The sequence below is a fragment of the Etheostoma cragini genome, chromosome 4, assembly GCF_013103735.1.
Source record: "Etheostoma cragini isolate CJK2018 chromosome 4, CSU_Ecrag_1.0, whole genome shotgun sequence".
Classification (NCBI taxonomy): Eukaryota; Metazoa; Chordata; class Actinopteri; order Perciformes; family Percidae; genus Etheostoma; species Etheostoma cragini.
The window spans coordinates 14,336,201-14,357,069 of record NC_048410.1 but is presented as its reverse complement, the minus strand read 5'-3'; the positions used below and the strand labels follow the sequence as shown (position 1 = coordinate 14,357,069).

At 40.2% G+C, this 20,869-nt stretch overlaps 4 protein-coding genes across 5 annotated transcripts; 2 read left to right on the top strand and 2 right to left on the bottom strand.

The window, feature by feature from the left end:
- Positions 1-240: 240 nt before the first annotated feature.
- On the bottom strand, positions 241-3,804 carry ccnd3 (cyclin D3). The gene is made up of 5 exons (XM_034869286.1): positions 3,198-3,804; positions 2,911-3,126; positions 2,297-2,459; positions 1,340-1,482; positions 241-1,085 (listed from the first exon to the last, which is right to left on the bottom strand). Exons 1-5 carry the CDS (start codon positions 3,453-3,455, stop codon positions 888-890), a joined length of 978 nt encoding a protein of 325 aa, XP_034725177.1. The 5' UTR covers positions 3,456-3,804; the 3' UTR covers positions 241-887.
- Positions 3,805-4,219: 415 nt separating this feature from the next.
- bysl (bystin-like) lies at positions 4,220-9,651 on the bottom strand. Of its 2 annotated transcripts, XM_034869270.1 has the most exons (8): positions 9,253-9,651; positions 8,682-8,838; positions 8,416-8,554; positions 8,172-8,305; positions 7,923-8,083; positions 5,058-5,160; positions 4,520-4,877; positions 4,220-4,473 (listed from the first exon to the last, which is right to left on the bottom strand). In XM_034869270.1, exons 1-7 carry the CDS (start codon positions 9,515-9,517, stop codon positions 4,523-4,525), a joined length of 1,314 nt encoding a protein of 437 aa, XP_034725161.1. In that variant the 5' UTR covers positions 9,518-9,651; the 3' UTR covers positions 4,220-4,473; positions 4,520-4,522. The 2 variants fall into 2 exon arrangements, with proteins under 2 accessions (XP_034725161.1, XP_034725160.1); XM_034869269.1 differs by having other exon boundaries at positions 4,220-4,877.
- A 117-nt stretch (positions 9,652-9,768) lies between these two features.
- med20 (mediator complex subunit 20) lies at positions 9,769-12,424 on the top strand. Its single transcript, XM_034869300.1, has 5 exons — positions 9,769-9,871; positions 9,906-9,943; positions 10,228-10,373; positions 11,196-11,449; positions 11,536-12,424. Exons 2-5 carry the CDS (start codon positions 9,930-9,932, stop codon positions 11,755-11,757), a joined length of 636 nt encoding a protein of 211 aa, XP_034725191.1. The 5' UTR covers positions 9,769-9,871; positions 9,906-9,929; the 3' UTR covers positions 11,758-12,424.
- Positions 12,425-12,900: 476 nt separating this feature from the next.
- usp49 (ubiquitin specific peptidase 49) lies at positions 12,901-20,417 on the top strand. The gene is made up of 7 exons (XM_034869254.1): positions 12,901-13,150; positions 14,992-15,105; positions 15,217-16,688; positions 17,144-17,351; positions 18,185-18,293; positions 18,486-18,691; positions 18,778-20,417. Exons 3-7 carry the CDS (start codon positions 15,282-15,284, stop codon positions 18,879-18,881), a joined length of 2,034 nt encoding a protein of 677 aa, XP_034725145.1. The 5' UTR covers positions 12,901-13,150; positions 14,992-15,105; positions 15,217-15,281; the 3' UTR covers positions 18,882-20,417.
- Positions 20,418-20,869: the final 452 nt, after the last annotated feature.

Here is a 20,869-nt window from a genome sequence, read left to right as displayed (position 1 = left end):
TATTCTTTCTCAACATCATGAGGCTCATATGGAATTTACTAGGTATTAGGCCAAATTTCAACTGGAAGTTCTTGTTATTCATTACTAACTGTCACAGGCAACTGCTCACTTGTTATTGCAGTGTGACAGGAAGACGGGCTTAAGATGGAGTGTTTCATTTTTTTGTACATTAAAGTGCATTTCATCCCATCATGGTCATGTTTTTCCTCTCCCCCTTGCCCAAGATGTTGCAGGCTCTGCTTATATTTTTTCTTTAACAGCAACAAAAAACCATGTTTGCCAAAGTTACTGGGCTAATCATGTATATGACTGATCTGCCATGCTGTTATGACTGGGATGAGAAAATAAATTTAAAAAACTGAAGCTCCGCCTAATGTCGTTAGTGGCCTACATACAATGTTTTATGTTGTCTTTTATGTCATTACAATATTGATATACAAGTGAATTCATTACTCTTTTGAAACCATGCAGAAACATCTATTCAAATTTATTGAAACTGCCCTGATAAAAACCTTATATTAAAATATCAATGGATCCAGGTAAGTGGTAATATATACATATGAAGACGTCATTACTTTTAAAATGTGCAGACATTGCAATTAGGATTTAGTGCAATTTAACTGTAATTATCACAAAGTTAATGAATCCGAAATATTCAATCATTCAAAGCTGCTTTAGCAAATGCAAACTACTTTAAAACGAGCAGCAACAGATTTCCCAAATATATAAAACCGTGACACTGCTTCACGTCACAGAGGGATCTCCAAAACAATCAACTTGCAAAGAACAATTATGATTTAGAAGAAAAGGCCTCAAGACACATTTTGCCTGGTATTTAGGCTTCTTGTTTTCCTTCATGGCAGTGAATTTACAATTCATCTAGCCCTTCATGTCAAGGAGGAGTGTTTTAGCTTGATTTCCTGGGGCGATGCCACTGGTGTCAATACAACATCCTTAAAATCTGCAGGGGCGTAGCTGATCTCTGAGCTGTGAGCTCCTGATCTGCAAACACTGGCCTGGAAACAAGAGGGCAGGCTGAGCTCCAACACACTCCCTAGCTGGTCACAGCAGAGAATGACAGTGCTCTGTTCAGGGTCAGATTAAAAAGAAAAACAACCAGAAATTCATCAGTGGATCATGGACAGACTATTTCTATTGGATCTTGATCAAAATTACATGTGCATGGTTGCTCTTCTCAACATACATCTAACTGTGTTTGTATGTTTTCTCAAGATGGCTATACTTTCTAAAATGATCACAAACATGCCAGTCAATGTTGACAACAGGGCAAAGTCAAAAGAGAAATTATCTAAAAATGTTAGTTAAACATTACCCTTACCAGATCAATGACCAAAAGGTTGGCCAAAAACCCCATCACTGAATCAGAGGAGACAGCAGCGTCCACTAACTTCAGCCTATGCGTGGCAATGCTCACACAGGCACACGCAACAGTGGAGGGCAAGAACACTGAAAACCTGCAGTCTGACGATAAGAGAGAAAGATTACTTACTCTAAAAAATGTATTTCCTAATTAAGCTGGATACTTGGAGAACTAGTTCACTCAAAGTTCTTGTAAACTATTGCAACAGTGAGAGTAAGTAAAGGCTAGATGTAGACAACCAAACAGATGCCACCATTATAGACACACCCCGAAAGACAAAAGCAAGTACTCAAAAGCAGACATTTCCCAAAACCATATAATCGGATACAATATCCTAATTGCTTCAAGCAGGAGAAACAAAATGACAGACATTCAATCCACATTCAGACACCTTTTCTGAATGCTATACAATGTCGGAAACCAGGAACTGTTTTAATTTTATGGGCTGTAATGTCATAGTCAACACTAACTGACTATAACCCTATGCCCTTTTTCCTCAGGCAGCACCACAGAGATTCGTGGGAAATCAGCCAGCTGAATAGTCTGACGCAGGTCTTTCACAGCAGACAATACAGGATTACACAAACTCAGCTCTCTGTCTCCACAATGAACTGCTGACACATCGTAATTAAAGTTATGGCTGCTTTGTGTCCATTGTTTACCACGTTACACGTTACACTTTTACGTTTACCACAGATGAAATCACAAGGGATTTATAGCAGATGCTTTTAATTGCACTGGAGTGATACAATTGCTTTACATTTGAGCACAGAAATGATCTAACACAAGAAAAAGATAGTGTAAACATGTCTTTTTACATAATTCTTTTACTACCAATGCATATTTTTTGCTGTACTGTTTTTTTTATGGGGGGGGGGACATTTTGTGTGTCGTTAATTCAGTTATGTAACTTACCAGTTGCTGCAACAGCAATGTAAGAGTGAACATGCCTGCGCATGTTAGGAAGGTGGTGGGGGCGAACAAAGGGGAGAGCATGAAGAACTGGCTCCAGGAAGTCAGAGGGTACCACAGACGCCAGACACCAGTCTAACCTGGACACCACTGCCACCTCCCACTGCTGCAACACACACACACACACACACACACACACATATATATATATATATATCCCTCTAACCAATGCACCATCAACAAGCCACTGCATGAAAACTTTTAATTATGAACTCTTAAAATAAAGCTATGTCTACCATCAGAGGGAACTGTCCTTCCTGTCCAGTGAAATTAATTGTACATTTCTGTATGACCCAATGTTTTTGGGATACCAGGTGACTTGTAGGTCTGAAAATGTATTAAGGCCCCATATTATTGCTCAATGGTGGTTAAATTATTTGTGACTGTTACTACATTGTAACAGTCACAACTGAGGATGTACAGTAGTAGAACAAGTGGACGTTGCAATTAGACCACTCTTTACAGAAAGTATTTAAACTCCACTTCACCCAATATTGGAACTTCTTATAATCCCAAATACAATATGTAGTTTCTATAAATAAATAAATAAAAATTACCAGAATGTCTGAGACTGAAATAGAGTTGTCCGTGTAGATACAAAGCTTGCTGGCAGTCAGATGGACAGTCTCTCTCATTTTGGAGGCCAGGAACATGCAAACGCATCCTAAAAGCTGCAGGTTGAACTTTTCAATGACGAAATGGCTCAGGTAGCTGTCCAGGTAATGCACTGCCAGTGGAAACACCTCCTCTTCACATTTCTGCTCCTCACACACCTGCAAAAGAGTCATTTGTTATATTTTAAGTCAGCTAACGATATTTATATGCGTTTGACTGATATGAATACCTGAAACATCCATACTGCCAGTATCCTCCGCATGTGTGGCTGGATGTCTGTCTGGACTTCGCCGAAGTAAGGAGACACCCGACAAATCTTCTCCAGAGCCGTCAGGTTGTGCAGTGTTCTGAGGTCGCCGGTCACGGGATGGTCGCTTCCCGCCCGGAGAACCACACAATGCCCTATTTCACCGGCATTTATATCTCCGGATGCATTAAAGCCGTCCATCCTCACACAGATCCATTCGAGAAAGTAATAGAGTAGCATTCAGTATGGCTTTGACAATCTAATCCTTAAGATATAAATATACCGTATGTATTACGTTGTGCCGTTAAGCTAGCTAGCTAGCCGTTAAACGTGATTCTAGTTAGTTAATGTTGGCTAGCTATGCTAGCTACCTCTCCCGTAAAATTACAAACCGCCACCTTGTTTTACGTGTCCTTATAAGCAGCTCAACTGGGCGTCAGATTTGCCTTGTACAGCAATTTTATCAATCCCATCCTGGTCTATAATAAAAACCTAAAATTTGTCAAAACTATGAACCTAATGGTGTAGGATCAGCGGCCATGGCCTCAGGTCATTGCAGCCCGAATCGATAAATGTAGCTAACGTTAGACTAAAAATTTATTTTCTGATTGTCAGCTAATTTGGACAATGAAAATAGCTATTCTCTTGCAATTTTGGGAAAGTTAGCTATATTTAAACTGTAATTTATTTGCTTTCATTTATATATTTTCTTTTGAAAATATGTTTATTGAAGATTAACATTGGGTACAATAACTTTATGGGTAAATTTCACATTAAACTTCACGATTATGTAGCTTAGTTTTTTTTTGGAATCGACCATTTGATAAATAATTTTGCCATTATTGTTTAATAGTAGTCATTTTATTACAATTTAAAAAAAGGTTTGTGTGTTCAAAGAATGAATTAATGAGGTTTGCTGATACAATTTAACCCAGAAACTGAACTGAACAAAAAATTGACAGGTCAGAGACCACTAAATATGTTCCATAAAATATTTAGACAGCTAAATATGTCCCAACAGTATCACATTTTATTTCTTGTTTGGAGATAATAAGGCAGGTAAGGTAAGGTAAATATCAGATTCCTGATGTGAAGTAACAACATCTAAATCACCAGTAATGTGCATTTTTAAATGTGCAAACTTATCCAAGCAGGGAACTGAATATTGGCTCCTTAGACATTGTAATGAAAGACAGCCATTTTTTAATCTGTCCTTAATGAAGTTAGATTTAACACAATTTTCTTCATGCTAAAGAAACCATAAATCATTTGGATCCGAGGAGGAAGCGCCAGACCAGACTGAATCCTCAGTCCATTTCAACTGTAACAGGGAGCCCAATTTCAAGATCCCTGGACTCTGAGTTTTGCAGTTCTCTGCGAATCTCTGCAGAGATCTGAGGGTGTGTTTGTATCTTGAGCAGCTCCAGCAGTGCTGTCTTCTGTTCGGAGGCCAGGTCAGCCTTGTAGCGCTGAGCCATGGTGAGTAAACTCTGATGCCACAGCACAGGAAGCACACGTTTTTCATTGCGGAAGGACAGGAAGTGGGCCACCAAGGCATCTAGGACACGGAAAGGCAGGGCGTATTTCTTGTCAAGCAAGAGGCGCAGAAAAATGCTGTTGGCGCCGTTGTACTCCATCTCTGCCAACTTTAACATTGCAGCGCTGAAAGACAAGAACGATTTTGAATGTTTTACAACCTTCCATGTTATGTAACCTTAACCTCACTTATCTTGCCAACATCACACAATAAAAAGTATTCAAGAACACCTTGCTGAACCCTACATCTAACAATAAGATGCAGACATGTGTCAGCAGGTGTGTGTGACTGAAAAGAAACATTACCTAGAATGGAGCACAGGGATTGAGCACTTTGTGAGTATGCTTCCGATGATGATGGCTTCCCTCAGAGTACACGTACCAGATTCACACAGAGGAATCAGTATACCTGTGTGACAAAAGAGGCACAAAATATTGAAAGGTTACTGCAACACTTCCATAAGCTGGGGGACCTGCAAGAAACAGATGAAGACAGGGCCATGATAAACCTGACTTAAAGCTACAAAAACAATGGATCCCACACTTCTTCAGTTATGCCGTCCTCACATCATATGGGATGTCTGGTAGAGATGGAAATGAGTCCCATGTTTAAAACTTGGAAACAGTCACATCCTCTGATAAGTCAACATACTGTATGATTAACAGTGTTGGCCATGTGAGTTATTAATTTGATTTTTTAACCCAATTATAAAACGGGTACTCAAACCAAGCAATCCGATTGGTTCATAGCTGTGATATAATAACGATATACAATGGAAATGAAATCTGATTCCTTTGCACAACAAGTATCACTCAGCGTCTGAGGGAAAAAAAACAGACTAACAAACTGATAGCTGGTGCCACGAAGGGTAGCTGTTGATCTTCACAATAACTGCAATACCACAGAGCTGGTTAAAAATCGGCAAAAGTATCCCTTCTAGGTATACGCTATATTTAGAATATGTTCAACGCTTTACCTTGCCATCAGCCATCCCTTTCCGATTAGGAACTAAAGCTGTTATCTATGCTCTCTTCAAAGCCACCAGACTCCTTTGACAAAGACTGTAATTGTGATTGTCTCGATCAGTTACTTTACTTGTATTATTGTCTGCCTTTCTTTAGCGTTAAACAAAATGAACAGTCTGTGCTAGCTGCCAGTTAAGGCTAACTTTTCCTGTGCTGCGTTCCATAACAAACGCCTTGGTATGTGCAGGCAGCCAGCAGAAGGCCCTTGTTATGTGAACAACGTGTCACTCCAAATGGTTTTACCCATTAGATATGGGTTAAATCACCTTATTGACAGACTTTGACCAATGTGATGGCATCCATGTTGGTTTCATTTTCAGGTACTTTTGTAATTCTATGCACCAAGTAAGACATATTGCAGCTTTCACAGTTATAGTATGACAGACTGCTCCTTTAATATATACCTTTACAGGTACTTAAATTCACATAATAGCAGCTGTTTTGGTTACAATAAACTATTCTGATTCAAAAGCACACTGTCAAGGCTGTGTCAGTAATGGTCATTAGTTCTCTCATTTACACTATGTGGTATACAGTTAAGTGTATTTCTGATTAACACTGCCACTTAGTGGTAGTGTCTTATAATGGTGGTTTTGTAAATATGGGTCACATGATGTTTCAGGGTAAATATTCGCATTAAACTGGGACAGTTTGTGAACACACAGGACCAAGAGGATTAAAGAAAAAATTTAAAATCTTCGACCAAACAAATTCTAGACATATGATGGATGGTTTGACCCAATTAATATTTGAATGTGTTAATTACTAAGCTTCCAGAACCAATGGTGTTATTTACCCTGTGGACACCAACTAATCCTCCAACAGTTTCCTCAAAATAGAACTTCTAAATTTAGTGCTGAAATTAGAAACGGGACATGTACCAGAAAGCTTTTCTTCTTTGCAACAAGCTGTCAAATCCTCTCTTTCACTCACTTTACCCTTTTTTATTTTCAAGGGTCACACGTGACCAGAGCTTAGTGCAGCATTCACTGGGCCTTTCATGAAACAGTACTAGTAATGATGGCTACGCTTTACGCAAAGCTTGCCCTCTACTACATCATAAATGTATTTAACATCCACATTTAGACTTTTGTTAAAAGACAGAAGGGCGGCACTAATGAATTCAGTCCTTAAGAATTAAATACAAATGTTAAAGGGAGTAAAATGTGAATTGTCAACACACTTTGTAGCTTTCAGGCACCTTCACATTGCTGTGGATCAAAATGTATCTATCTGGTAATAATCAAAAATGTGCACCCCGCCTGTAAGATGCTAAAAATAGGTCACATAACAGAGAATCAGGGTCAGAGGGGCTGCAACTACATTTGTAATTTCTCCAATGGGGATCAATAAACTGTATAAATTAAATTAAACTGACGATTTTATTCACTATCAATTAATCTGCTGATTATTTTCTTGATTCATTGATTTATCGTTTGGTCTAGAAAACATCAGGAAACTGAAAATTGGCCATTACAATATCTTAGATCCCATGGCAGTTGTCAATTGTTACTCAGATCTTGATTCATAGATTTATTGTTTGGTCTAGAAAACATCAAAACATCAAACTTATGAGTTATAACCTTGCACAAAAATGTTGTTGCACTATTTATAGATATTTTACACTGATGTTTTTTTACCTTGCTTTTATGATCTTACCTGTAGCCCTTTGAGATTTGTTTAAATGTAAAGTGCATTTCAAATAAAATGTATTATTATTATTATTATTATTATAACAACATCAGGAAACTGAAAAAAGTCCATAATATCTTAGAGCCCATGGCAGTTGTCAAGTGTTACTCAGTTCAAAACCAAAGATATTCAGTTTATTATAATGCAGGACAATTAAAAATAAATTATCACGTTTAAGAAGCTGGAGCCAAAACATTTGGGGCTTGACAAATAGAAATAGCTGAAAAATAATTTTGGCATTTCTGCATAATTTTTTTTTAATGGGAGAGAAAGCCACAACAGGCAGGGTAGAAAGAGGGGATGACGTGCAGTAAAAAGGCCCTGCGGCGGACTCAAACCCAGGCCGCTGCAGTAAGGACTTAGCTTTAATGGTCCGTGCTTTACCTGGTGAGCTACCAGGGTGCCCCTTGTCTTCTCACTCTTAAGAAAGAAATATCCATAAAATTGTCTCACCTTTAAACCATGCTCCTGGTTTGAACAAAGCCTTCTTCAGAGCACTGTAAAGATGAAAGTTAAGTCGCTTGTACTCTGCAATATCATCCCGTACTCGGGGCAGCAGCACCAAGTTGTAAAACCTCTGAGCCATTCGCTCCTTCAGATTGGACGAGAAGATTCTATAATGAAAGCGTGAAGAAAAAAAAAAATCATTGTATCGTGTTAAAATATCTGCGGCACATACAGTACATAACTCTGGGGACTCACCTTGTTGCTTGGTACATGGCAGCTGCTGTCCAGGTCTCAGGCTCAGTCAAATAAAGAATCTGCTCCCAGTTTGAAAGTGCTGGGACTATTTTAAAAGCCTTTGGCAATTTACCGCTGCGGTATTTTGACAGAACCTGAAGCAAAAGAACAGAAATTACATTATATAATTGAACTGCTTACAAGGAGATCTTTACATTTATAATCAGGACATTTGCCTCACTTCAATACAATTGACGTAACTCACCTTATTAACACCCTTGTATACTTCTGTTACCCTCGGGTCAAGCTGGGGCATTGGACGCCCTGACACCTCTGACATCACTGTCCCTACCTCAGTCTGCTTCTCTGTAATCTTCTCCATGATAATATCAGCTAAGGTCCGTCTACAAAGAACACAAAGAGAAAACACGGCTAAGCATTTAAAGTAGAAATGTAGCTCACGGTGTGTGTGCCATTTAAATTACATCTGTACTACTACTCTTCTAAAGCCAACATTATGGTGCATCTTGCCTCATCGGAGGGTTTTTATTCATGAACATTTCCATGGCCTTCTCGTCGTCCGGGTCCACAACAACTTCGGTGTCACACACAACCTCGCCATCATCAGCACCTGCTTGTCCCAGCGCTGGCCACTCCTCATCAGAGTCTGCATCCTGATTGTCAGGACCTAAGATGTGATTACAAATGGACAAATAGGGTTAATAAGCTCTCATACTGTACTATTTAGGATGTGCATTTCATATTTAAGTGATGTTCCTTGATTTAGTCAATCATCTGAAGGAACTTTACATTAATTTGTGTGATGTGTCAAGGTTTTTCCTTTGATCAAATATTACGGATTTATATGTTTTTCCTTCACATAGTATATTTTTAGTATGTAACGTTAACATATAACGAATGCTGAACATTTAAACGACATATAACTCACAATAGTTACCGTTAACTAAATCCTCAATAAGTGGGCCTGTATGGACACTTAAAGTATACTAGTCTAGTCCGCTTTACACTTCATGTAAACATTAAGAGATTTTTAACAATGCGGATGCAGTCCATTTTGTGGAGGACAGAGCTCCAACATTACCGAGAACAGTGACTGGTGTTTTCTTCTTTTGTGGTACCACTCCATATTCAGTCTGAAGCTCTTCTTGCTGAATTCTTGCCTGTTGTAAGATCTTCCGCGACAGACGTTCGTCGACGTACTTGTCTTCGTTTTCTGCCCGGCTGTCTCTGCTCTTCATCCGGCCTCGGGCTCGCACCGTGTCCGCCTGCATGATCTGGTCAGCCAGCGCCACCGCTCCTCCACTCGTCTCTCCTCCTCCGCCTTTGGATCGCTTCACTTTCGGCATCGCTGTAGTTTGACGGCAGTTGCAACAGTATTGGCGTTTTTTGTTGTTGGTGTGCGCTACCTAAAGTCTAGAATTAACAAGTACTGTAAACAGTCACTTGTTTAACACGTGCGGATGTCCATTACACGGTGGAAGTGACGTAATTTACGTCACGTAACATCGAAATTTCTTTAACCTAGCAAGAATGCAGTCATCTTAGCTGTTTTTGTTGGCACTGTTTATTGTCGACGTTATATGAATATCCAGAATGGTGAATGTCAGGAATATTAATTGGTTTTTTCACATCTTTAATACTCTTATTTAACTTTACCGGATGCACAACGTTTCACCCGGAAGTATTCAACCGAAAGCCGACCGAATTCTTGAACTGTCTATGCCGAAAGCCGTGAAAGGATTTCGAGGCAAAACATCAATGGGGGTCACATGGTGAGATGATTACTTTATGGTTTTTAGCTATATGGAAATTTAACAATGTTTGAAATAGTATGTACTCATATATACATACTACAACTTCAGCTTCTCGCTTTAACTATAGCACACACCTTTTGTCACTTTGCAGCGCTGCATCGCTCACTTTCACTCGCACCGATCTGCAAAACATCCCACATGAACATAACTAAAAAGCAGGTGTTACTTGACTACTCAGTCCTTCCTTACATGTCACCCTTGTTTTTTTATAACGTGATGTGATGCTTCTTTTTTTCCTGCAGTGTGTGTCAGGTGCCTGTGGCAGAGGGGAAGAGCGTGCAGCAGACAGTGGATACCGTGCACAAGAAACTGGAGCAGCTGGGTGCTGTGAAGCAGGGCAGCTTCTGGGTAGACTGTGAGACATACCATGCAACAGGAAATGTCAGCGGTAATGTTTAAGTCTATTTCTTTGAGTATCAGATTTAACCTAATTGACCTGCTAGATTGTCTAAGAACTTTAGAAAACAGTAAATTTGGGCATGACTAGCATTACTCTGACCTTCATTGTAATTGATCATTATTAGGTATTTGATTGGGGATATTCCTGTGATTTAGTATTTCACTTCTATGAAGTTCAAGCAGCTGAAGCCAAGCTATCCTGACTTTTGGACCTTAAAATTGCTAAAAAGAACACCGCCACAATGCCACTCAACAGCTACACTCTTTTGACCCTCCCTGCCTGATAAAGTCTCACATCTTTCAAAGTCCTCTCTTCAATGCAATCAATTTGTAATTAATGGTTTTCGTTACAAAAATGTACATCTCAAGCCCAAGGTGGGTTGGTTATTTTCTCTTTAGAAAGCCCCCTTCATAGCCAAAGGATGTTATACAGATGCCATACCCTGCATTTGAGAATTTTTTTTACAGCATATAAGAAATAGTGAAATAATGTCTTTATTATAGTACTAGTATGTAGTATTTTAACTGTAATTGTAAATATTGTAAGTTTTTTTGAAACTCAGACTGTTTTAAACTGTATAGTTTGTTGTATTTTTGCATGGAAAGCCTTATGTTATAAGAAACTACTCTAAGGTAATCAGATAAATGTAACGGCATAGAAATAACAAATTACAACATGTACAAGTTGCATTGTCATAAATGTATCTCACAAAGTGAAAATATTTAGCGTTGTGCCAATAATACGTCTGATACTGCTACAAACTGAGTTAACTTGACACCTCTGATAGCCAGTATGTTCCGTCTGTTACAGGTCAGCCCTCCAAGCTCTTATACGTGATGCACAATTCAGAAACCCCCCTGAGCTGCATTGCTCTGTTTGAAGGCGGGCCGTGCCTGGTAGCTGACACAAACTTTGACGTTCTCATGGTGAAGCTAAAAAGTCACTTCCAAAATGCCAAGGCGCACAAGGTGGAGTGTCGTGGTTCTAGATATCGCTACTGTGACTTCTTAATAAAAGTTGGTACAGTGACAATGAGCTCCAGTGCCAGAGGGATATCAGTAGAGGTATGTAGTTAAATACATTTTATCTTAGATGGAAACAAGACATTTTCCCCACTGTGACTGCATTAACTCTATGTGCGTTTCTTCAGGTGGAGTACTGCCCTTGTGTGATTCCAGGGGACTGCTGGAATCTCACAAAGGAATTCATGCAGTCCTTTCTTGGCCCCAGCGTCCCCGAACTGCCGTCTGTCTTTGCTGCCAAGCCTGAAGGACTCTTCGCACCATCGGACTGCGTCGACACGATGACTCAATACTTGGAGTTGTTCAACAAACTTCGTAAAATGCAAATACAAGGAAGTAACGTGCGTTGAGTTGTCAGCAATGGAGAGACATTTTCTTTGTTTTTACTGATGTTGCTTTAATTCTGGTCCACTGTATCAGCATGTTATCCAGGCATTTGTCAGAGCCTGGGGTTTTATATGTTCCATTTCTGAAGCCTCAACATTGCATTACACCTTTTTGATAAAAAGCCTATTGTATTAAAGATGCTTAATGAAAGGCTAGAGTAGCTAAGACCTGTGTTTCTGACTAATTACTTCTAATGTCCTATAGCTGGGGTTGTAACTTTCTGTAGAGAGACTTTAGTTTTGCTGAAAGTAAAATTACACATAATTGAGTGTTTTTCTATTGGTTTATTAGATTGATTGCCAACAAGGCTTAAAGGCTTATGTTTAATAAGTTAATAACATTTTAAACAGGAAAAACCTTTTTTAAGTACAAACAAGGACTTTTGCATTTGTTCAGAGAACTGCAGCTCTCAGTTCAATGGTTTATATTCAGTATCCCTTTTTTGTGGTAGAGATTTTGACTTGGAGGTATAAAATACAGGTAACACAAACTAAGTCCCTATTCAGTTTAAATTGCTTAGTAATAATATTAGGCTATTAGTAGCACATATGTGAAAAAATGAATACGATGTGATCATGTTAAGTCTGTGCACAACCACATAGTCCTGAGAATTTTTATAATTAGGCAAAATAAAAAGCACCTGTGGGCATGCTTCCCGGATGTCCTGGTTCTTGTCCTGGGATTGCTTCAATCTCGTTGCACAGGTACTGTGTACTTGTGTATAATGACAATAAAGGCATTCTAGTCTATTCTATTGAAAATGCTGCTTTGGTTTTAATGCCTTAATAATACGTAACTTTTGCATAAAGTATGTTTACAATCTCCTGCTAATTCAACCCGTTTCACACTCTGTTAACTTGTATCACAATCATTTGCAGGGTGAGAGGCCCAAGTCTAAATTTTTAATCAGGTCCCTTCCTCGTGACAGCCTCATCACCAGATTCAGCTAATACTGATGTTAAAAGCTACACATCTTCCAATGCATTTTTATCAGATTAGCACAAACCAGCCGATACTTGACAAACACGGGGCTTCCATGTATATTGGTCTCAGTGGCAGTTGTCCTCTTTGCCTGGTGTGCGGTCCAGACCCATAGAGTGTCTTTCTCTATGGCTCTGATGCGGTCTATCCTCGGTTATTGTTCCATGTGGCCTCGGTGGGTGGACGGATGGACGGACGGTCCATCCTGCTGCCTGTTGTTCAACCATTCCGCCAATGAGAGCCCGGCTGCCGTTCAGTCCCAGTCCAATGAGAGCAGCAGAGCCTGGGATCAGACCGAGAGTTGGGTTGTTCAATCTGTGAGGAGCAGGACAACAACCACCTCTGAGTGTACCGGATGGATGGATGTTGGCGATGGTAATGTTACCCAGCTTTTCCGTTATCAGATGTAAAATGTAGTAACGAACATAGATGAGGCCCAGTGTTAATGTGCACTCCATTAACCGGCTTCCTGTGATAAAAGTCACCGGGGAGTTCTTTAACGGTAAACGGCGCAGTTCGTTGGCGAGCTAAGCCGCACAGTGTTAATACTTAGTCAACGTTAGCGACCAACAACAACCGTGAGGTTAACTTCGATTGTCCTCCGCAAACGCGGTAGCCGTTCAGCTAACGGTAGCTACTATGGCAAGCTAATTACATAAATGTTAGCCAATCGGTGCCAAGCGAATCATCTTTTTTAACAAAGTACATAATTAGATAGCTAGATAGCAAAAGGCTAGACAACGCTAACCCTGTGCAGCGCTGCAGTAGCTAGCGGTTAGCCGTGTTGCTAACTTATGGCTTGCTGAGCTGCCTCAGACCACAAAGTTGTTGGATGTTCCTAGAGAGTGGCTCTCTCACTGCTCTTTGTTCTGAAGGAACATGGTGATGGTGGGGTAGCTTAGCATGGCGTTAAGAGCCAGCCAGGCTCACTCAGACGTTAGACTTTAATACCCCAACATTATAGTTGGGGCATTGTAACATTTGTGAATATCAACGTCACATGCGTTAACAGGCACTTCCAAGAGCACAGCATAACATAGCACGATATGGGTGGTCAACCAACTACAAACCAGTTGCACCGGCCTGCAGCTAAATCGTGCCTTTTGGTTAAGTTCTAGTTATGAAGGTAAGGGAATAATTTACACAAAATGAGAAGCAAGAAAACTGGTGTAGCACACCGCTGGGACCGTTGAGGTGACGTGACGTGACAGAAATACATGGATTAACACAATTTAAATGGACAGCCAGCCATTCTTTCAGGTCAGTATTTCTGCCTGTAAATGTGGCCGTTTAGGAGCTTTTAATATTGTCTCTATGTAAACATATATTGTGTTTCAATGAGATGGGCATATTTCCAAAAACGTCAGACATAACGGTAGTCTTAGGCTACAACAGACAACAACACACATACTCTATTTTCACCAAAACAACTACACTATTTTTTTCTTTTTCAATTTCAACTCCAAAGGTTTCCAATGATCCGACTAATAACCCTATGTCAAGTTTATTTGTATAGCTCAATAATACATATCCATTCTCAATGAGCGTTTCAGGACCACAATATTTGTGGTGTACCTCAGCACAAGCACTCTTTGAAGTCAAGGAAACAAACTCAAACACATAAGAGAAGAAAGGTATATAAAAACTGTCTGTTCCAAGTCCCGCATTCATCAAGTGGTTTTTGACATATAGTGTTCATCCTATTTTGCATGTCACTGCACAATCGCTTTTGTGTAGGAGTTTTGCAGTAATATTCTGTTCTCACTATCTAGTACCATTTTTATCAGATTGTTTAGATTGATAAATGTTTGTAAATAGTATTTTTTCAAAACATGTTGGAGAAGATCCCATTTGAAAACCACATTTTAATAGCTGTTGTAAACTTAAACCATACTATATGCACATCACTGCAAATTATCTAATATTATCCCACACTAGTGGATGCCTTAAAGTGTGTGTGCTTTTGAATACATCTTAAATTCCGGGTATCCTTGAAATGGAAAGAGGATGTTTAGTGGTGACAAGTCCTCTCAGGAAATGCCCTATTTGTATTTTGTGTAAATTGTTATTTGTAGTTATTGATGTTCTTAGTTTTGGTGCATGTTCTTATTATTTAATTTAAAATGTGTTAGTATAAGAGACTTTGGTCATTTGGTGTAAGCATTAGTTCTGATGCAACTATGCACTACTAATTTAATATCATCCCGATGTCTCAGAATGCTCCTTTTGGTGACGATGGACATGGGTGATTAAGCTGAACGTTGCTGTTGAGTTCTCTGCAGATGTTGTGATGTATTGGCCCTAACCTGATCAAGCAAACTACTTTTACAGTAAGAACACATTTTCATTTTCTCATTAATGTGAAGGATTCACACTGGATATGTCCTTTTACTGGATTGTGTGGTCAGATGACCTTCATTTACTTTTTCTTCTTACCTCAGAATGAGGTGCTGCTTGGTTACAGGACGTGTGTCCTATCACTGAGGCCACATGTGCATCGTAAGAGATGGATCGTTGTAAACACGTGGGACGCCTGCGTCTGGGCCACGACCACTCCATCCTCAATCCTCAAAAATGGCACTGCGTGGACTGCAGCACCACCGATTCAGTGTGGGCTTGCCTCAAGTGCTCCCACGTGGCCTGTGGACGTTTCATAGAGGAGCACTCGCTCAAACACTTTCAGGAGTCACACCACCCACTGGCTATGGAGGTGCGTGAGCTCGATGTGTTTTGTTTTGCCTGTGGAGACTATGTACTCAATGATAATGCAGAGGGAGACCTCAAACTCCTCAGAGGGGCACTCTCTACTGTTCGCAGCCCGGGCAGACGCTCACTACGCTCCTCGACTGGGGGAGAGTGCACCCCCTGGGTTGGGGACTGTGGGCCACAGCCCCCCATGCAGTTGGCCTCGCGTCACAGGAGGAAATCACTTCTAGGGAAGATGCTTCGAATGTGGATTTGTAAACATCAAGAGCTGCAGAATCAGCGGGAAGAGAAACTTGAGGAAGCCAGAAGACAAAAACAAGAAGTAAAAAGGAGACTCATGGAAGAGCTTGGCAATGTCCCTCCCAGAAAGAGTGCTAGGCTTCTTACTCAGGCGCCACGTTCAACCATCACACTCATTCCTCGGAAATTTCGCGATCCTCCCGAACGCCTACCTCCTCCTCCCAAGAAGCCTTCCCTTCTCACCCTGACCCGTAAGGCTCCTCAGAATGGCAGATCTGCTAAACTGAGGAGGTACTACTCCACACACACGGTTACCCGCCGGAGACTTGCTCCAGGTGTCACTGGTCTGCGCAATTTGGGGAACACATGTTACATGAACTCAATATTGCAAGTGCTGAGCCACCTGCAGAAATTCAGGGAGTGTTTTCTCACTTTGGACCTTTGTGAGACTGAGGAGCTGCTGGCCAAGACCAATCACTCCCAGGGGATCAAGGGTGTGACAGGAAGTGTAGTCAGCAGTAGTAACACAGCACTGTCAGGAGGCCCTCTTGAAAACATAGGCAAGGCAGGCAGTTGGAATTTGCCCATGGGCAAAAAAGAAAGTGCCCCGTCTTCCCCACAGGCTTCGGAGTTGGTCCAACCCAAGGAGTCTCGCTGCTCCACCCGCCAGCAAATGTCTCTGTGCCATGAGTTGCATACACTTTTCAGGGTCATGTGGTCAGGCCGGTGGTCTTTAGTGTCTCCATTCGCCATGCTGCACTCTGTGTGGAACCTCATCCCAGCTTTCCGTGGGTACGACCAGCAGGACGCCCAGGAGTTCTTGTGTGAGCTGCTGGACAAGGTGCAGCAGGAGCTGGACACAGAGGGGTCCAAACGCAGGATAGTTATCCCCATCACAAAGAGGAAGCTATCCAAGCAAGTGCTAAAGGTTCTCAACACCATCTTTCATGGGCAGCTACTCAGCCAGGTGAGACATCAGACATGTGCCCACTTTACAGTGTGATTACATTGTCCCAAACCTGCCTTAACCTCATGACGCTGAAAGAGTGAGGTCAAGTCATTTGAAAAGGATAAACGACAACTCATCCTTATAAATTAGATGTGATTGTTAAAAACAAGTTTTTTTTCATTTTAAATATTACTCAAAGACTTTCAGGGTCCTTGATATAAAACTATGGCAGTTTGAATACCAAACATTGTGTTTAACTGACATCTAATTGGCTAACAACATTTATAAACTTTTCTCTCCCTACAATAACTGATTTATAAGACACTCTTAGACTGTAATATTTTGTGATGCTTTTTAAAAACTGTTTTTTTTTTTTAAAGTGAAACACTTAATTTCTAAAATTAAGACTTAATTACAACTACTTACCACAATACTCTTCAGCTGTTTTTGTTCTCTTCTTGTGTGTTTTTCAGGTGACGTGTCTGTCCTGTAAGCACAAGTCTAACACAGTTGAGCCATTCTGGGATTTGTCTTTGGAGTTTCCCGAGCGATACCACAGCATAGACAAAGGCTCAGGCTCTACAGCTTACCAGCGCAGCTGCACCCTCACAGAGATGCTGTCCAAGTTTACGGAAATGGAGGCTCTTGAAGGCAGCATCTATGCCTGCAACCACTGCAACAGTCAGTACAACGCAAAGTTTTGAAAACATTTTCAAAGCAATTTTTTATTTATTTTCTGCCTCGAGTTATGAAAATATTGCATGAAAGTAGTGGTGATCAAATTTGATCACTGGAGCCTGATTCAATTCATCGCAGTGTGGTCTAGTTGACTCTGCCTTTGTTGAGAAACAGCTGTTTGCTGCACATTGTGTGTGCTGTCTGTCCTTCAATACAGAGGGATGACTTGAAAATATTTATATAAAAAAAAAAAAAAATGCAAAAAATTTGGGAACCACTGATCTTAACTTAAACCCTGATTAATTTAAAAAATGGCTAAAAAATAGCTTTGTTAATGCTGTGTTCCACATACTTGTACAAATAACATTGCATCACAAAAGAAAACTGGACTTTGAATGCAGAGGACATTAATGCCCAGAGAAATGTAGTTTTAATGACATGAGTTACAATTTGAACAACTGACTTGGAAAAAGAAAAAATGTACAAAATAGTTTTCGAGTCAGAGTTAAAAACAGTTAAGTTTTGGATGATATGCAGCGCCTCCAGCAGTGGGCCAGCACTCACTGTGAGTGACCGAGCAGAGAGCGAGGACACTGACTTGTTGGAGGAGTGACGAGTGTTAGCTCAGTGTTGACAGCCTCGGAGGAGGCTGCGACTTGAAAACAAGGCCGGCAGCCTTTATGAAAGCTACACAAATGTTTATCTGTTCGCAAAGCCTGATACATTGCAAGGAAGTGTGTCACCTCTGCACTGAAATAAAGCCGCGTATCAATGATGTGCATTTTGAATTGATTTGCAAAGTAACTTCCCATCTCATTGTTTTAATGGTATGTCAGAAAGAAGACGGAAATCATCCCACAAACCCTTAGTTCTGTCAGAGGCACGTAAGCAGCTTCTGATCTACCGTTTACCTCAGGTTCTACGGCTGCACCTCAAACGCTTCAGGTAAGTTTCTCTACAGTCTTTTCATATGTTTACTGTTAAATCACTTTAAAACTGTTTGAGAAACCCAATTTAGTTTTATTTATTTGTTATTTTTTTTGTAGCTAAAATGAAAGCGCATAAGTACGGGAGCGTGAATGTTTATCACGGTGCTTGTGAGTCCCTGTGAACTAACTGGTCCCTGTTGTATGGCAGATGGTCAGGGCGGAACCATAGGGAGAAAATCGGCGTCCATGTGGCCTTTGACCAGGTTCTGAACATCAAACCATACTGCTGCACAGGCTCAGGTCACTCTGTCCACAGAGGAGGCTACACCTACGATCTGTCTGCTGTTGTTATGCATCATGGTAAAGGCTTTGGCTCAGGGCACTACACCGCATACTGCTACAACACAGAAGGAGGTGAGGAAGAGACTAGGCTTGATTCCGATCAAACTATGAAGTCTCTTCGGGTCTGCTGTTAACCTGTTTTGTCTTTGTATCTTCAGGTTTCTGGGTCCACTGTAATGACTCTGAGATGAAGGTTTGCAGTGTGGAGGAAGTGTGCAACACTCAGGCCTATATTCTCTTCTATACCCAGAGGTCTGCCTAGGTACCTCTCGCTGTGATGTCCATCTGTACGTGGCAACTAAAGGCTGCATTTATGAAAACGTTGCGATATATTTCCCAGATGTCATTAAACAATCATTTGGAAATGATTTACAAAAAAAAAGATAGCAAAGTGGGGTAGTAGGACAGCCACAATCAAAAGTCAAAGTGAAAACTTGAGCAGCATAATCCTGATGAGAAAGCTTTTGATAATTGTCCATGCTCTAGTTTTGGCAAGGTAAATTGAAGAAAAATAATTGGAATTTAAAAGTTCTAATAGGTTGCTTTAGATTGTGTTGGATAAAAAAAAAAACGGAAAGAAATCAAAAACCTTTTCATAAATTTTTCTCAGCCGGTGGGCCGAAGACTGTGGGAGCAGGTCCGACTCTGTCCTACTGAACACCAAGTTGTGTGTCTGTGTGTTTTTATCATTTTTTTTTTTGAACAATCAGGCTCATGTCTGAGTCTGGAACCAACCAGGTGCTCTCCTGTAACAGCATTTCACATTCAAAGGCAACATGGATTCTGGATTTTAAAGCATTTTAATCACAATATTGTTAATGTGCCTTTTATATATGTAACCCTACATTTAATAGCCAATGCACTAAATGTTATAAGAGGTACTACTTTCAACATTATTGTGTCATTCCACTTGAATTAAATGAATCTGGTGAATAAATCCAGAGTCTGTGTCGCCGTCTGTTCAGCTTTTTTAATTATTGTGAAATGTCAGTTCTGAAAACTTTTAATACTCATCCTTGTGTCGTTTGTACTTCATCATGTCCTCTCCTCAATTGTACTGTTGTGACTGGCTACTGTGTTTCAGGCTTGAGGCCTTTAGCCATTGCTCTCAATGAACAGGAATAGTTTATGTTTTAGTTTATTTTGTAGTCCTTTTATGTTTCACTTTCATAAAAAGAAGCAAAAAGTTTGAGTTTCAGACTCTCGATGAGTGATGGAAAACTGCACTTTTGAGGAGGGGCTAATATTGTCGGTCCTATCTTTGTGATTGTTCATCTTTTTCCTCCTGTATCTTGTTTAAATGGCAGCTCCCCCTGTTGCATAACAGCTAGACTGGTCTGAGCTTGGGGGCAGGAGATGAAAAGAAAAAAAACGAGTTAAAGGGCAGACTGCGATACAGAAGAATGTGTTGGGGTAACCATTGAGTTGAGCACCTGAAAGCAATATATTGTACATCTTGCATCTTGACAGAAAATTAAGATAAAATCAGGAATTCCTCTGCTTGTTATAGAATGTTTTTTTTCTACTCTGCTGTTTCTATCAAGGTCTTTAGAGTTTGCTAGGTAATCAAGAAAAAAACGTGTTTGATACGAGTCAAACGCAAAATACATTTGTGAACTCCATGTAAAAGTTGGAACAATCTGATGACAATGAATGTCTTACTTTTCAGTGGTCAGGTGTGGCCATGCCACTCGCTCTGATCCCCTTGAGTTCTGTCTTGTACTGTAAGAATACCTGTCATAAATGTAATGGTCACATGGGTTTTGCCTGATGGTAATTATTAAAAAGACAAAACAAATGTGAAAATTTTCTTGGGTCATCATAGTGCCTGCAACATCTACAGTATGTTAACAGCATTATATGAGGGTACTTAACGAAGCACTACAGTAAAGTAGAACTGAAAATATCCACAGAAGGATCTGATACACGTCAGATCTGAAATATCTTAAACATTCTTTTTCGCTAACGCTTTCTTAGAGATTTGAAACCTAGAATAAATGTAATCTTGTCCAGACAAAAATGCATCTGATGAACAGGTCCCTACACTTATTTATTTCATGAAGTTTCTTTTTTTACCCATCAAATATATTTTAGTGTTTCATTTACAAAAATGTAACCTAAAACACAATGTTCTGTTGGTGTACTATGAGACTGCTTTTGTCTCTAAAGCTGGACTTTCACTTTTGAGAGAAGACAGAACACTTTGTTCTTCTTACAAATTAAATATTGCCTTCATTCTCTATAAAATGC

Coding starts and splice junctions, on each gene's coding strand:
- ccnd3 (XM_034869286.1), bottom strand. CDS start 3,455: ATGCTACTCTATTACTTTCTCGAATGGATCTGTGTGAGGATGGACGGC. Junction 3,127..3,197: donor TGGCAGTATGGATGTTTCAG/GTATTCATATCA, acceptor ACTCTTTTGCAG/GTGTGTGAGGAGCAGAAATG. Junction 1,086..1,339: donor ACCTTTTGGTCATTGATCTG/GTAAGGGTAATG, acceptor GACCCTGAACAG/AGCACTGTCATTCTCTGCTG.
- bysl (XM_034869269.1), bottom strand. CDS start 9,517: ATGCCGAAAGTGAAGCGATCCAAAGGCGGAGGAGGAGAGACGAGTGGA. Junction 8,306..8,415: donor TATACAAGGGTGTTAATAAG/GTGAGTTACGTC, acceptor CTTTTGCTTCAG/GTTCTGTCAAAATACCGCAG. Junction 8,084..8,171: donor GCCATGTACCAAGCAACAAG/GTGAGTCCCCAG, acceptor CTTTCATTATAG/AATCTTCTCGTCCAATCTGA.
- med20 (XM_034869300.1), top strand. Junction 10,374..11,195: donor TGCAACAGGAAATGTCAGCG/GTAATGTTTAAG, acceptor CGTCTGTTACAG/GTCAGCCCTCCAAGCTCTTA. Junction 11,450..11,535: donor CCAGAGGGATATCAGTAGAG/GTATGTAGTTAA, acceptor GCGTTTCTTCAG/GTGGAGTACTGCCCTTGTGT.
- usp49 (XM_034869254.1), top strand. CDS start 15,282: ATGGATCGTTGTAAACACGTGGGACGCCTGCGTCTGGGCCACGACCAC. Junction 16,689..17,143: donor ATGGGCAGCTACTCAGCCAG/GTGAGACATCAG, acceptor TGTGTTTTTCAG/GTGACGTGTCTGTCCTGTAA. Junction 18,692..18,777: donor CTGCTACAACACAGAAGGAG/GTGAGGAAGAGA, acceptor TTGTATCTTCAG/GTTTCTGGGTCCACTGTAAT.